Genomic DNA, 14962 nt, shown 5'->3' on the forward strand with positions numbered 1-14962 from the left:
GAAGTCCGAGTTTCAAATAATGTATGCACCACCATTTCCCCACATAAACATAACAGTCTGCAATCAAACGGTTGTCTCCTGTGCGCTCCTCTTCCTACTTGGCGCACCGGTAACATGCTCGTGCGCACAAGAGGCTGAGACCTCAGGCTGAGCCGCCGAATCCCTCGGAACATCATAAAAGCCATTTTCAACGGTTTTCTGGTGAAAGATGAACTAGCTACTGGATGAAATAATATGACTGGTGGCATAGGTGAAGAACATTAAACACTTTTTGAAAAAAATATTATGATAAAATATTTTTATATATTTATAATTCTGCAAATATTACGATAAACTCACAGCTATTTCGCGGCCCGGCAGTAACACCTCCGCGGCCTGGTACCGGTCCGCGGACCGCGGCTCGCCTCAGGAGGGACTAGAGGGCCCTGACGGCTCGCCTCAGGAGGGACTAGAGGGCCCTGACGGCTCGCCTCAGGAGGGACTAGAGGGCCCTGACGGCTCGCCTCAGGAGGGACTAGAGGGCTCGCCTCAGGAGGGACTAGAGGGCTCGCCTCAGGAGGGACTAGAGGGCCCTGACGGCTCGCCTCAGGAGGGACTAGAGGGCCCTGACGGCTCGCCTCAGGAGGGACTAGAGGGCCCTGACGGCTCGCCTCAGGAGGGCCTAGAGGGCTCGCCTCAGGAGGGACTAGAGGGCCCTGACGGCTCGCCTCAGGAGGGCCTAGAGGGCCCTGACGGCTCGCCTCAGGAGGGACTAGAGGGCCCTGACGGCTCGCCTCAGGAGGGACTAGAGGGCCCTGACGGCTCGCCTCAGGAGGGACTAGAGGGCCCTGGCGGCTCGCCTCAGGAGGGACTAGAGGGCCCTGACGGCTCGCCTCAGGAGGGACTAGAGGGCCCTGACGGCTCGCCTCAGGAGGGACTAGAGGGCCCTGACGGCTCGCCTCAGGAGGGACTAGAGGGCCCTGACGGCTCGCCTCAGGAGGGACTAGAGGGCCCTGACGGCTCGCCACAGCTCAGCTCAGTTCTTTAACCTGAAACCTGCAGAGCTTTGAGTCGCTTTCTGTTTGCAGAAAACTGGATTCAAAACAAAGATTTTGGCAGAAAAACAAAAGCCTGAATAAAGGCGGAAGCACGTGCGCGCGTGCGTGTTATAGCGCGCAAAAATAGAGCTCACGGGAGCGCGCGGAAGAGGAGTGTAGTGTTGCGTTCAGGTGCTCCTCGTAAACTGCAGCTACAGTTTCTTTTCAGCTTTTTCGTCATCTCAAACTTTCATTACTTTTTTTTAAAAAGACATTTAAAATCTGAGTCTTTGTGAGTTCAGATGACATCATTATAATTACTACCCAGCTGCATGTTGTACTGCATGTATGGATACATGGAGAGAAAACTCAGCAGATTCCTACAAATAAATCAGTGTTTTTTTGTTGAAAATGACATTAACAGTGAAATCAGCATGAGTTACCTCTCTGGTTCTCTCTCTCTCTCTCTCTGGTTCTCTGTCTGTCTCTCTGGTTCTCTCTCTCTCTCTCTCTGGTTCTCTGTCTGTCTCTCTGGTTCTCTCTCTCTCTCTCTCTGGTTCTCTGTCTGTCTCTCTGGTTCTCTCTCTCTCTCTCTGGTTCTCTCTGTCTCTCTCTCTGGTTCTCAGAGTAATAATCATAGACTGTATATATAAATGTAATATATATAAAATAGTCACAGCCTTTTTACTCTTTTGCCATGTTAAGATTTTCCAGAATAAACTGTTTTTCCAGTTTGATTTCACTGCTATCTTTCTATAATACCAGTATTCTAATTATATATTAAATAAAATATGTATTATTTGTTGAGTAAGTAAACAATAGAGTTAATTAAGGTGTTTAATTCAGTTAAATAATACATTAATTGTAATAATTCCCTGCGCTATGTTAACTCTTCCCACGGTCCCTGAAGGCCGCACACCGTCCCGTCAGAGCGTGATATCCCTCCGCGGCCCTTCTTTCCCTCCCGACACACAGGAGGTAAACGGGCGGCGGTGCTTCTTCCTCGCGGTGACAGTGCTTCTTCCTCGCGGTGACGGTGCTTCACGGCGCCTTCAGAGAGACACAAACACCGAGCGAGCACCGGGGGAACACTCCCGCCTCTTCTCTATCACCGACCGACCCCCGCCGGAAGCGCGGCGCTGAGGAGAGAAAGTAATCCGGGCTGAGAGCGCGAAGAGAGATCCGGGAGCATGGAGCTCATCACGATCCTCGAGAAGACCGTCTCTCCAGGTGGGTCAAAGAACCGCAGAATCACCCGCAGTCTACCCGGGGTCTGGTGCATGATGTCCGGGGGGGATTTTGGGGTGTTTCTGTAGTGGTAGCAGTTAGCTCCGTCACATCAGGGGAGAGTTAGGAGGAGATGCTAACAGTTAGCTCGTGATGCTAACAGTCATCTCATGATGCTAACAGCCGGGAAACATGCGAAGGAGCGGCCGTTTGATACAAGCTAACAGCTAACGAGTTTAGATCAGATCCTCCAGAGATCCATCCACACGGTTACAGTATTGTCATATATATTATTATAACGACAGCGTGTTTACAGCTCCGTTTTGAATGAGAGTTCCGCTGTCAAACTGCAACAAGAAGCTGTGAAACTGGGGTGTTAGCCGTTATCTCCGGGGAAAGTTAGGAGATGCTAACAGCTAATGCTAACCGTTAGCTCGTGATGCTAACCGGCCTCATAGCCTCCTGTCCGGCTTCTTAATCTCTATTATAGTATATTTAGTTACAGTTTATCTGCGGAACTCTCCTCCTGGGTCCGTCAGTAGAGCTATCAATATGCTGTCATGAGATACCCGTGTGGATGGAGCTCTCTTTGGGGTGGGGGTCTGACAGCTGCCCGGTGTAGCCGCACCACAAGTTAGCTGTTAGCTTATACCCAACGGCCGCCCCTCCGCATGTTTTCCCGGCTCAATTCACCTGAGAGCCGCTGAGAGGATAGAGAACACTCCCCTAATCATGGAGGTAGCATCATCCATCTGAGGTGTGATATTAATATCATTTATCCCCCCTCCCCATGTGGGAGATCTGAGTTAGTGATCTTTAAAACAGGTTTGTTGGGAGTCCGGAAAACTTTACACCGTCGCACTAAACGTGCCCCCGGTGCTACATGCTAACGGGGGGGGGGCTAACACACGTAATGCTACATGCTAACGGCTAACACACGCTGGAGCCTCGCTGCCGGGCGGGGGGCAGCTTCAGCGGCTCTTAGGTGAAGTGAGCCGGGAGAACATGTGCTTCAGAGGAGCGGCTGAACCTGTTCCACTGGAGCTTAGTTCCTGCTCATATCTGTGAGCTAGCATTAGAGCTAACATTACACTCAGTAACTCTCTCTCCCATCAGAGCTAACATTACACTCAGTAACTCTCTCTCTCTCCCATCAGATCGCAATGAACTGGAGGCGGCGCAGAAGTTTCTGGAGCAGGCAGCGGTAGAGAACCTGGTGAGTGTCTGACACACACACACACACACACACACACACACACACACTCTGCTAGCGTTGCATTTCCCGGAGCTGCACCCATCGGATGTGAGGCTGCAGACTCTGGATCAGTAATCTCTGAAACTAGTTGTGAATGTGATGAGCTGAGCAGTAACTGAGAAGCCGCCCCCCCCCCTAACCATCCTCATTGAAAAGCATGCCGTTACCAAAGCCCTTTCCACCCAGACGAGTGTTACCTGTGATTTAATCCAGAATGAATGTATTTAAAGTCAGTAAAGTCCCCTCAGACACTAACTCCTCTCAGATGCATCTCTGAATGGGTTTGAGCGTCAGAGAGCAGATGTGTGTGAATGAAGCAGACAGAGTTTACACTTCAGCAGAAACACACACTCTCCCCGGTGTGTGCTCCTTTAACAGAGGAAGTGTGTGTAGGAGCACCAGAGAGCATGCTGGGATGTTTGCAGTGATAAAGCATTACTGAGATACGACAGGAGGAATGTATCTGAGTTGGGGGGGGGGGGCAGAAATCCATCCTTCAGCTGCTGGAGACCCTCAGAGGAAACCATGCAGCACCTTCATTAATGAACCGTTCAATTAACCGTAACGCAGACCCTGGAGCTCATCAGTCTAGATATTTACTGACAGCTGATGATTCACTCGTATCTCTCATCATGTTGAATGTTTCCATCTATCATAAGAGACCCTCTGGTAGATGAACATGTTCAGAGGGTGCACATGGAGACAGCTGCTCTCAGACATGCCTAACACATCAGAGAGAGATCACACACTTTAGAAGAGGTACCCGTCCAGGTGGAGGACAGGAAGAACAGGAAGTGTTTAAAAAGGTAGAATAAGAGCGATGGCAGCCAGGTGGGAAAGTGTATGTTTCACACTCACTACAGACGGCGTTACAGTAGTTGAATATTCTAACTAAGAGATAGCAGCCAGTCATAATGATCATTATAAAGCTGTATATTTATATATATTGCCACACTCAGTCACATACTCACACACCCACTTTGACTTCCCCCTGACCCTCACAGGCCTCCGTAGTTTCTTAAATCTCTTTAATACAAACGTGTGTGTGTGTGTTGGTCAATGAAGAGAAATCATGCACCACTCTGAAGTGTGATGGATAAACACAACCACAACATCTGAGACCCACACACACACTCACACACACACACACACACTCTGTATGTGTATATATATTGCACACTAGTGATACTCTGACCCCCCTCAGCCCACGTTCCTGGTGGAGCTCAGAGTATTTTGGCGCATTTCCACTGCAGGGCCTCGCACGGCTTAGTACGGTATAGTTAGGCCTTGGTAGGCCAGGCTCACTTCATGCTGCATTTCCATTACAGTTTAGGAGCTGGGGTAGTATCTATAGTAACGCAGTGTAGGCGGAGCCGTGACGTCATCTTCAATGAGAACCCCAGAAAAACAACACAGCCGTTAGCTGTTAGCACTCAGAGCTCACAGCTCCTCATATCTGTTCAGAAACTAGACCAAAGTTAAACAAGTACAAACCACAGACTGCCTGTGTCATGGTGAATACAGTCGCTGCTTTATTTATGTCTGTATAGGCCGTTGTTGTGAGTGTGGACGGTCGGAGCATATACTGCGTTAGCTTAGCTGATCTCCATTCAGAAAACAAGCATTTTAAAAGGTGTTTCGCCTGCCGTCTGTCTGCAGACTTGACAAAGCATTAATTCATGGTTGTTACTAACCGGTATCAGTATGTTGTTACTTCATCATTTAGAAACGTGTATTACAATTAAATCACGGTCAAATATGTCCATCTTGTTGTAGTTGTAGCCCCCTTGCCAGCGATGCTCTCTCTAGTTTAGCATACTCAGCCCGACTCAGCCTGGTTGTTGGATAAAAGCGTCTAACATGTGACATGTAATATGACACTAACCTGACCCCCCCCCCCCCCTCCAGCCCACGTTCCTGGTGGAGCTCAGAGTATAACACTATATGTTTATATGATGAGATAACACTCTGACCCCCCCCCCCCCCCCTCCAGCCCACGTTCCTGGTGGAGCTCAGAGTATAACACTATATGTTTATATGATAAGATAACACTCTGACCCCCCCCCCCCCCCCCCCCCTCCTCCAGCCCACGTTCCTGGTGGAGCTCAGAGTATAACACTATATGTTTATATGATGAGATAACACTCTGACCCCCCCCCCCCCCCCCTCCAGCCCACGTTCCTGGTGGAGCTCAGAGTATAACACTATATGTTTATATGATGAGATAACACTCTGACCCTCCAGCCCACGTTCCTGGTGGAGCTCAGAGTATAACACTATATGTTTATATGATGAGATAACACTCTGACCCTCCAGCCCACGTTCCTGGTGGAGCTCAGAGTATAACACTATATGTTTATATGATGAGATAACACTCTGACCCTCCAGCCCACGTTCCTGGTGGAGCTCAGAGTATAACACTATATGTTTATATGATGAGATAACACTCTGACCCCCCCCCCCCCCCCCCTCCAGCCCACGTTCCTGGTGGAGCTCAGAGTATAACACTATATGTTTATATGATAAGATAACACTCTGACCCCCTCCAGCCCACGTTCCTGGTGGAGCTCAGAGTATAACACTATATGTTTATATGATAAGATAACACTCTGACCCCCCCCCTCCAGCCCACGTTCCTGGTGGAGCTCAGAGTATAACACTATATGTTTATATGATAAGATAACACTCTGACCCCCCCCCCCCTCCAGCCCACGTTCCTGGTGGAGCTCAGAGTATAACACTATATGTTTATATGATAAGATAACACTCTGACCCCCCCCCCCCCTCCAGCCCACGTTCCTGGTGGAGCTCAGAGTATAACACTATATGATAAGATAACACTCTGACCCCCCCCCCCCCCTCCAGCCCACGTTCCTGGTGGAGCTCAGAGTATAACACTATATGTTTATATGATAAGATAACACTCTGACCCCCCCCCTCCAGCCCACGTTCCTGGTGGAGCTCTCGAAGGTGCTCGCTAACCCCGGGAACACCCAGGTGGCTCGGGTGGCCTCCGGTCTGCAGGTGAAGAACTCCCTGACGTCCAAAGACTCCGACGTGAAGACGCAGTACCAGCAGAGATGGCTGGCCATCGACGGGAACGCCCGGCGCGAGATCAAGAACTACGTAAGAGACCACATCCTGTTGTTGTTTACCTGCTGCTTTAAAGGGCTCCTATCATGAAGAAGGGACTTTCTGAAGTCTTTTATATATGACTCAAACTCATATGATCACACCGACTCAAACTCATATAATCACACCGGCTCAAACTCATATAATCACACCGGCTCAAACTCATATGATCACACCGGCTCAAACTCATATGATCACACCGGCTCAAACTCATATGATCACACCGGCTCAAACTCATATGATCACACCGGCTCAAACTCATATGATCACACCGACTCAAACTCATATAATCACACCGGCTCAAACTCATATGATCACACCGACTCAAACGCATATGATCACACCGACTCAAACGCATATGATCACACCGGCTCAAACTCATATAATCACACCGGCTCAAACTCATATGATCACACCGACTCAAACTCATATGATCACACCGACTCAAACGCATATGATCACACCGACTCAAACGCATATGATCACACCGGCTCAAACGCATATAATCACACCGGCTCAAACTCATATGATCACACCGACTCAAACGCATATGATCACACCGGCTCAAACGCATATGATCACACCGGCTCAAACTCATATAATCACACCGGCTCAAACTCATATGATCACACCGACTCAAACTCATATGATCACACCGACTCAAACTCATATAATCACACCGGCTCAAACTCATATGATCACACCGACTCAAACGCATATGATCACACCGGCTCAAACTCATATAATCACACCGGCTCAAACTCATATGATCACACCGACTCAAACTCATATAATCACACCGGCTCAAACTCATATGATCACACCGACTCAAACTCATATAATCACACCGGCTCAAACTCATATGATCACACCGACTCAAACTCATATAATCACACCGGCTCAAACTCATATGATCACACCGACTCAAACTCATATGATCACACCGGCTCAAACTCATATAATCACACCGACTCAAACGCATATAATCACACCGACTCAAACGCATATGATCACACCGGCTCAAACTCATATAATCACACCAGCTTCACGACAGCTCAGAAGATTATAGTCCATCGTGGGAAACCTCTTCACGGTATTTCAGCTTCTCACTGAGTTATTTGAACATTTCTTACCCTGAACTATCGAACGATGCAACACCTCATTTGATGAGGCTACCATGATCTGTTTGGTGTTTTGAGCAAAACATTTCAGAGACATGTTTTCTATATATCTGAGACCTGTAATATCTGCCTACAAACAGCATGATGGGAGGCCTTTAAGTTATTCCTCCAGGAAGGGGTGCAGCGCTGCTCTCACCTGTAGTTCTTCACCTCACACACACTCAGTCACACACACACACTCTCAGTCAGTCAGTCACACACACTCAGTCAGTCACACACACTCAGTCAGTCAGTCACACACACTCAGTCACACACTCAGTCAGTCAGTCAGTCACACTCTCAGTCAGTCAGTCACACACACTCTCAGTCAGTCACACACACACTGTCAGTCAGTCAGTCAGTCACACACACTCAGTCAGTCAGTCACACACACTCTCAGTCAGTCAGTCACACACTCAGTCAGTCAGTCACACACACTCAGTCAGTCAGTCACACACACTCAGTCACACACTCAGTCAGTCAGTCAGTCACACTCTCAGTCAGTCAGTCACACACACTCTCAGTCAGTCACACACACACTGTCAGTCAGTCAGTCAGTCACACACACTCAGTCAGTCAGTCACACACACTCTCAGTCAGTCAGTCACACACTCAGTCAGTCAGTCACACACACTCAGTCAGTCAGTCACACACACTCAGTCAGTCACACACTCTCAGTCAGTCACACACACACTGTCAGTCAGTCAGTCAGTCACACACACTCAGTCAGTCACACACACTCTCAGTCAGTCACACACACACTGTCAGTCAGTCAGTCAGTCACACACACTCAGTCAGTCAGTCAGTCACACACACTCAGTCAGTCAGTCAGTCACACACACTCAGTCAGTCAGTCACACTCTCAGTCAGTCAGTCACACACACTCTCAGTCAGTCACACACTCTCAGTCAGTCAGTCACACACACTCAGTCAGTCACACACTCTCAGTCAGTCACACACACACACACTCAGTCAGTCAGTCAGTCACACACACTCTCAGTCAGTCAGTCACACACACTCTCAGTCAGTCACACACTCTCAGTCAGTCAGTCACACACACTCAGTCAGTCACACACTCTCAGTCAGTCACACACACACACACTCAGTCAGTCAGTCAGTCACACACACTCTCAGTCAGTCAGTCGCACACACTCTCAGTCAGTCAGTCACACACACTCTCAGTCAGTCAGTCAGTCAGTCACACACTCTCAGTCAGTCAGTCACACACACTCAGTCAGTCACACACTCTCAGTCAGTCAGTCACACACTCTCAGTCAGTCAGTCACACACACTCAGTCAGTCACACACACTCAGTCAGTCACACACTCTCAGTCAGTCAGTCACACGCACTCTCAGTCAGTCACACGCACTCTCAGTCAGTCAGTCACACGCACTCTCAGTCAGTCACACACACTCTCAGTCAGTCAGTCACACACACACTCTCAGTCAGTCAGTCACACACACTCTCAGTCAGTCAGTCACACACACACTCTCAGTCAGTCAGTCACACACACACTCTCAGTCAGTCACACACACACTCTCAGTCAGTCAGTCACACACACTCTCAGTCAGTCAGTCACACGCACTCAGTCAGTCAGTCACACTCAGTCAGTCACACACTCTCAGTCAGTCAGTCACACACACTCTCAGTCAGTCAGTCACACACACTCAGTCAGTCACACACTCTCAGTCAGTCAGTCACACATCTTCGTAGTTTCCTAAATATATCTGTTGTAAAGAAATGTTTGTGTGTGTTGGTCAATGAAGAGAAATCATGCACCACTCTGAAGTGTGATGGATAACCACAACCACAATATCTGAGACCAACACACACACACACACCAAGTCTTAGTTCTAATTTCAGAAGAAATAAAAAAACTAATATTTGATATTAATTGTTATTTTATCAGTAAAGTAGTAGCGCTGCTCTCACCTGTAGTTCCTCACCCCCCCCCCAGGTGCTGCAGACCCTCGGCACAGAGACGTACCGGCCCAGCTCAGCCTCTCAGTGTGTGGCAGGTATCGCCTGTGCAGAGATCCCCGTGAACCAGTGGCCCGAGCTGATCCCCCAGCTGGTGGCCAACGTGACGGACCCCTCCAGCACGGAGCACATGAAGGAGTCCACGCTGGAGGCCATCGGCTACATCTGCCAGGACATCGTGAGTACTGACACCACACACATCCCTCTGAGCTCTGAGGGGGAACTGTGACGCTGGAGAGCAGTGATTCTCAAACCTTTCAGACCTCTTAGCCAATAGAAACCCTCTCAGACCTCTTAGCCAATAGAAACCCTCTCAGACCACCTGACTCGTAAATACCCAGAAACTCACCACTCCAACAGTAACACATGACGGCTTCACTTCTCTCTATCGTTCACTCATGAAACTTTGAGTTTATTATTACCAATATATACTCACAGACCACCAGGGGTCCACGCTTTGAGAAACACTGCTGATGATAGATGACGTCACATGTTGGTATTTAGCTGACCTCCCCTGACCCTTACAGGCCTCCGTAGATTCCTATATCTGTTATAAACAAACGTGTGTGTGTGTGTGTGTGTGTGTGTTGGTCAATGAAGAGAAATCATGCACCACTCTGAAGTGTGATGGATAAACACACAATATCTGAGACCAACTCACACACACACCACATATACACACAACACATATACACACCACACACCACACACACACAGTCACATATACACACACACTCAGTCACATACACACACACACACTCACTCACACAACACATATTCACACAGTCACATATACACACACACTCAGTCACACACACACACACACACACACACTCAGTCACACACACACACACCACATATACACACACCACACACACCACACACACAACACATATACACACCACACACACACACACCACACACACACACACACAGTCACATATACACACACACTCAGTCACATACACACACAACACACACACACCACATATACACACACAACACACACACACCACATATATACACACAACACACACACACACACACCACATATACACACACACACACACACACACACCACATATATACACACAACACACACCAAGTCTTAGTTCTTATTCCAATCATTTCTGAAGAAATAAACAACTATTTGATTTTAACTGTTAATCAGTAAAGTGGTGACGCAAAGGTTTGATCGCCTTTTTAATATAAAGCAGAAACTGTTGGTCCGTCCCTCGGCTCCCAGCCGCACAGAGAGATGATATTAGATCAAAAGTTAGGCTCACAATATAAACTAAGAAGTACACGTGGTAACAAATCAAGTTATCTGAAGAGGTGGTGACGTTAATGAATTGTATACATATGATAAATATATATACAGCAACACTATGGTTCCAGTTAAACCTGAACTCATCATCGAGCACCAGTTGAACCTGAACTCGTCATCGAGCACCAGTTGAACCTGAACTCATCATCGAGCACGAGTTGAACGTGAACTCATCATCGAACACGAGTTGAACATGAACTCATCATCGAACACGAGTTGAACATGAACTCATCATCGAGCACGAGTTGAACCTGAACTCGTCATCGAGCACCAGTTGAACCTGAACTCGTCATCGAGCACCAGTTGAACGTGAACTCATCATCGAGCACGAGTGAGTTATTCACACTGTTCTGTTTATTTAGCGTGGTTCACGCACTCAGACTGCGTCTCTGTTTCCTATACGAGGCATTTTAAACTATTTGAGAAACACTTTGAATTTAAAACTTTATTTCAAATGTGAAATGTTACCAATATTCTCACGGACCACCAGGGGTCCACGAACCACCCTTTGAGGAGCGCTGCTGATGATGGGTGACGTCACATGTTGGGGGTTTTAATGTAATGTTAACCCTTATCTTAACGTGAGCTCTGTGGTGCGTTCAGGACCCAGAGCAGGTTTTAATGTGAGCTCTGTGGTGCGTTCAGGACCCAGAGCAGGTTTTAAATGTGAGCTCTGTGGTGCGTTCAGGACCCAGAGCAGGTTTTAACGTGAGCTCTGTGGTGCGTTCAGGACCCAGAGCAGGTTTTAACGTGAGCTCTGTGGTGCGTTCAGGACCCAGAGCAGGTTTTAACGTGAGCTCTGTGGTGCGTTCAGGACCCAGAGCAGGTTTTAAACGTGAGCTCTGTGGTGCGTTCAGGGACCCAGAGCAGGTTTTAAACGTGAGCTCTGTGGTGCGTTCAGGACCCAGAGCAGGTTTTAACGTGAGCTCTGTGGTGCGTTCAGGACCCAGAGCAGGTTTTAACGTGAGCTCTGTGGTGCGTTCAGGACCCAGAGCAGGTTTTAACGTGAGCTCTCTGGTGCGTTCAGGACCCAGAGCAGGTTTTAACGTGAGCTCTGTGGTGCGTTCAGGACCCAGAGCAGGTTTTAACGTGAGCTCTGTGGTGCGTTCAGGACCCAGAGCAGGTTTTAACGTGAGCTCTGTGGTGCGTTCAGGACCCAGAGCAGGTTTTAACGTGAGCTCTGTGGTGCGTTCAGGACCCAGAGCAGGTTTTAATGTGAGCTCTCTGGTGCGTTCAGGACCCAGAGCAGGTTTTAACGTGAGCTCTGTGGTGCGTTCAGGACCCAGAGCAGGTTTTAACGTGAGCTCTGTGGTGCGTTCAGGACCCAGAGCAGGTTTTAATGTGAGCTCTGTGGTGCGTTCAGGACCCAGAGCAGGTTTTAATGTGAGCTCTGTGGTGCGTTCAGGACCCAGAGCAGGTTTTAACGTGAGCTCTGTGGTGCGTTCAGGACCCAGAGCAGGTTTTAACGTGAGCTCTGTGGTGCGTTCAGGACCCAGAGCAGGTTTTAACGTGAGCTCTGTGGTGCGTTCAGGACCCCGAGCAGCTGCAGGAAAACGCCAACCAGATCCTGACGGCCATCATCCAGGGCATGAGGAAGGAGGAGCCGAGCAACAACGTGAAGCTGGCAGCCACCATGGCTCTGCTCAACTCTCTGGAGTTCACCAAGGCCAACTTCGACAAGGAGGTACACACACTCACACATACACACACACACACAGAAACACACACAGAAACAGACACTCACACAGAAACACACACAGAAACAGCCACACACACACACACACACACAGAAACAGACACACACACACACACACACACAGAAACAGACACACACACACACACACAGAAACAGACAAACAGACACACACACACACACACACACACACACACACACATAAACAGCCACACACACACTCACACACAGAAAAACACACACACAGAAACACACACACACACAGAAACACACACACACACAGAAACAGTCACACACACACACTTTGACCTGACCCTTACAGGCCTCTGTAGTTTCCTAAATAAATCTGTGTAATACAGTGTGTGTGTGTGTTGGTCTATGAAGAGAAATCATGCACCACTCTGAAGTGTGATGGATAACCACAACATCTGAGACCAACACACACTCACACTCACACACACACACTCACACACACACAGTGTTATTTCTGACTCGTAATCTGTGTAAATATTAGTGATTAATTGTGAAATGACAAAGTGTTTGTGCTTCCTGTTTCAGACGGAGAGACACTTCATCATGCAGGTGGTGTGTGAGGCCACGCAGTGTCCCGACAACAGAGTGAGTCACACGCTCAACACGTGTTTATTAACATGTTGTTAACATGTAATAAAGACACTAATAACACTGTTGTGTTCAGGTGCGCGTGGCAGCTCTACAGAACCTGGTGAAGATCATGTCTCTGTATTATCAGTACATGGAGACGTACATGGGACCAGCTCTGTTCGCGGTGAGCAAACTCTGACACACCCACCCTGACACACACACACCCTGACACAGACACACTCTGACACACACACACACTCTGACACACACACCCTGACACACACACCCTGACACACACACCCACCCTGACACAGACACACCCTGACACACACACCCACCCTGACACACACACCCTGATAAACCTGTGTGACAGCATTCTGATGACTCCCCATACATAAATAAACCCTGTTATTAAATACCTGCCAGGTGTGATCACCCTGACTCAATCTCAATCTTTATTTATTTATATAGCACATTTAAAACAACCTTCAGTTGACCAAAGTGCTGTACAGGCAATACATATTAAATAACACAATGGGAGTACAATAATAAAACCATAATTAAACATGAGAAAAAGCACAATAACTAGAAACATATTTTAAAAAACACATACAAATGTAAAAATGTAATGTTCAACTAGTATTAAAATACTAGACTCAGATCCAGAAGCTGTGATTGGTCAGTGATGATAACATGCACCACGCTGAGCTGTGATGTATAAACACAACCACATTATCTGAGACTGATCACACACACACACCTGAAGCTAACGTGCTAATGCTAAGAGACGCAGAACCTGATCGGTTTTACTGGTTTATATCTCTTCCTTCTACGTGGTAATGAACCTGATTCTCCCCTCCCCCCCTCTCTCCTCCCTCCCTCTCTCTCTCTCTCTCTCTCTCTCTGTCTCCCCCCCCCCCCCCCCCCCTCCTCTCAGATCACCATCGAGGCGATGAAGAGTGATATAGATGAGGTGGCTCTGCAGGGCATTGAGTTCTGGTCCAATGTCTGTGATGAAGAGATGGATTTGGCCATCGAGGCCTCAGAGGTCTGTGTAAGAAACCTTCACTTCCCCCCCCTCAGTTATCTCTGACTTCCTGTCTGTTAACCCCGCCCCCAGCTGACTGTCCGTCTGCTCTCGTCCAATCGCAGGCCTCGGAGCAGGGCCGCCCCCCCGAGCACACCAGCAAGTTCTACGCTAAGGGAGCCCTGCAGTACCTGGTGCCCATCCTCACTCAGACTCTCACCAAACAGGTATACACTAACTCACTGAGACCCTCACCAAACAGGTACACATTAACTCACTGAGACCCTCACCAAACAGGTATACACTAACTCACTGAGACCCTCACCAAACAGGTACACATTAACTCACTGAGACCCTCACCAAACAGGTACACATTAACTCACTGAGACCCTCACCAAACAGGTACACATTAACTCACTGAGACCCTCACCAAACAGGTACACATTAACTCACTGAGACCCTCACCAAACAGGTATACACTAACTCACTGAGACCCTCACCAAACAGGTATACACTAACTCACTGAGACCCTCACCAAACA

The 14962-nt window shown here is 48.3% G+C and overlaps 1 protein-coding gene across 2 annotated transcripts; it reads left to right on the forward strand.

Moving 5' to 3' along the window:
* Window positions 1-1955: 1955 nt before the first annotated feature.
* kpnb1 (karyopherin (importin) beta 1) lies at window positions 1956-14648 on the forward strand (the record flags this gene model as incomplete). Of its 2 annotated transcripts, none has more annotated exon segments than XM_034122049.1 (9): window positions 1956-2246; window positions 3401-3459; window positions 6442-6624; window positions 9749-9949; window positions 12630-12782; window positions 13350-13409; window positions 13489-13578; window positions 14332-14448; window positions 14547-14648. In XM_034122049.1, coding segments are annotated over 9 exon segments (1005 nt in total), but the record flags the coding sequence as incomplete, so codon positions are not given.
* Window positions 14649-14962: the final 314 nt, after the last annotated feature.

Source organism: Trematomus bernacchii, unplaced genomic scaffold (genome assembly GCF_902827165.1).
Source record: "Trematomus bernacchii unplaced genomic scaffold, fTreBer1.1, whole genome shotgun sequence".
Lineage (NCBI taxonomy): Eukaryota > Metazoa > Chordata > Actinopteri > Perciformes > Nototheniidae > Trematomus > Trematomus bernacchii.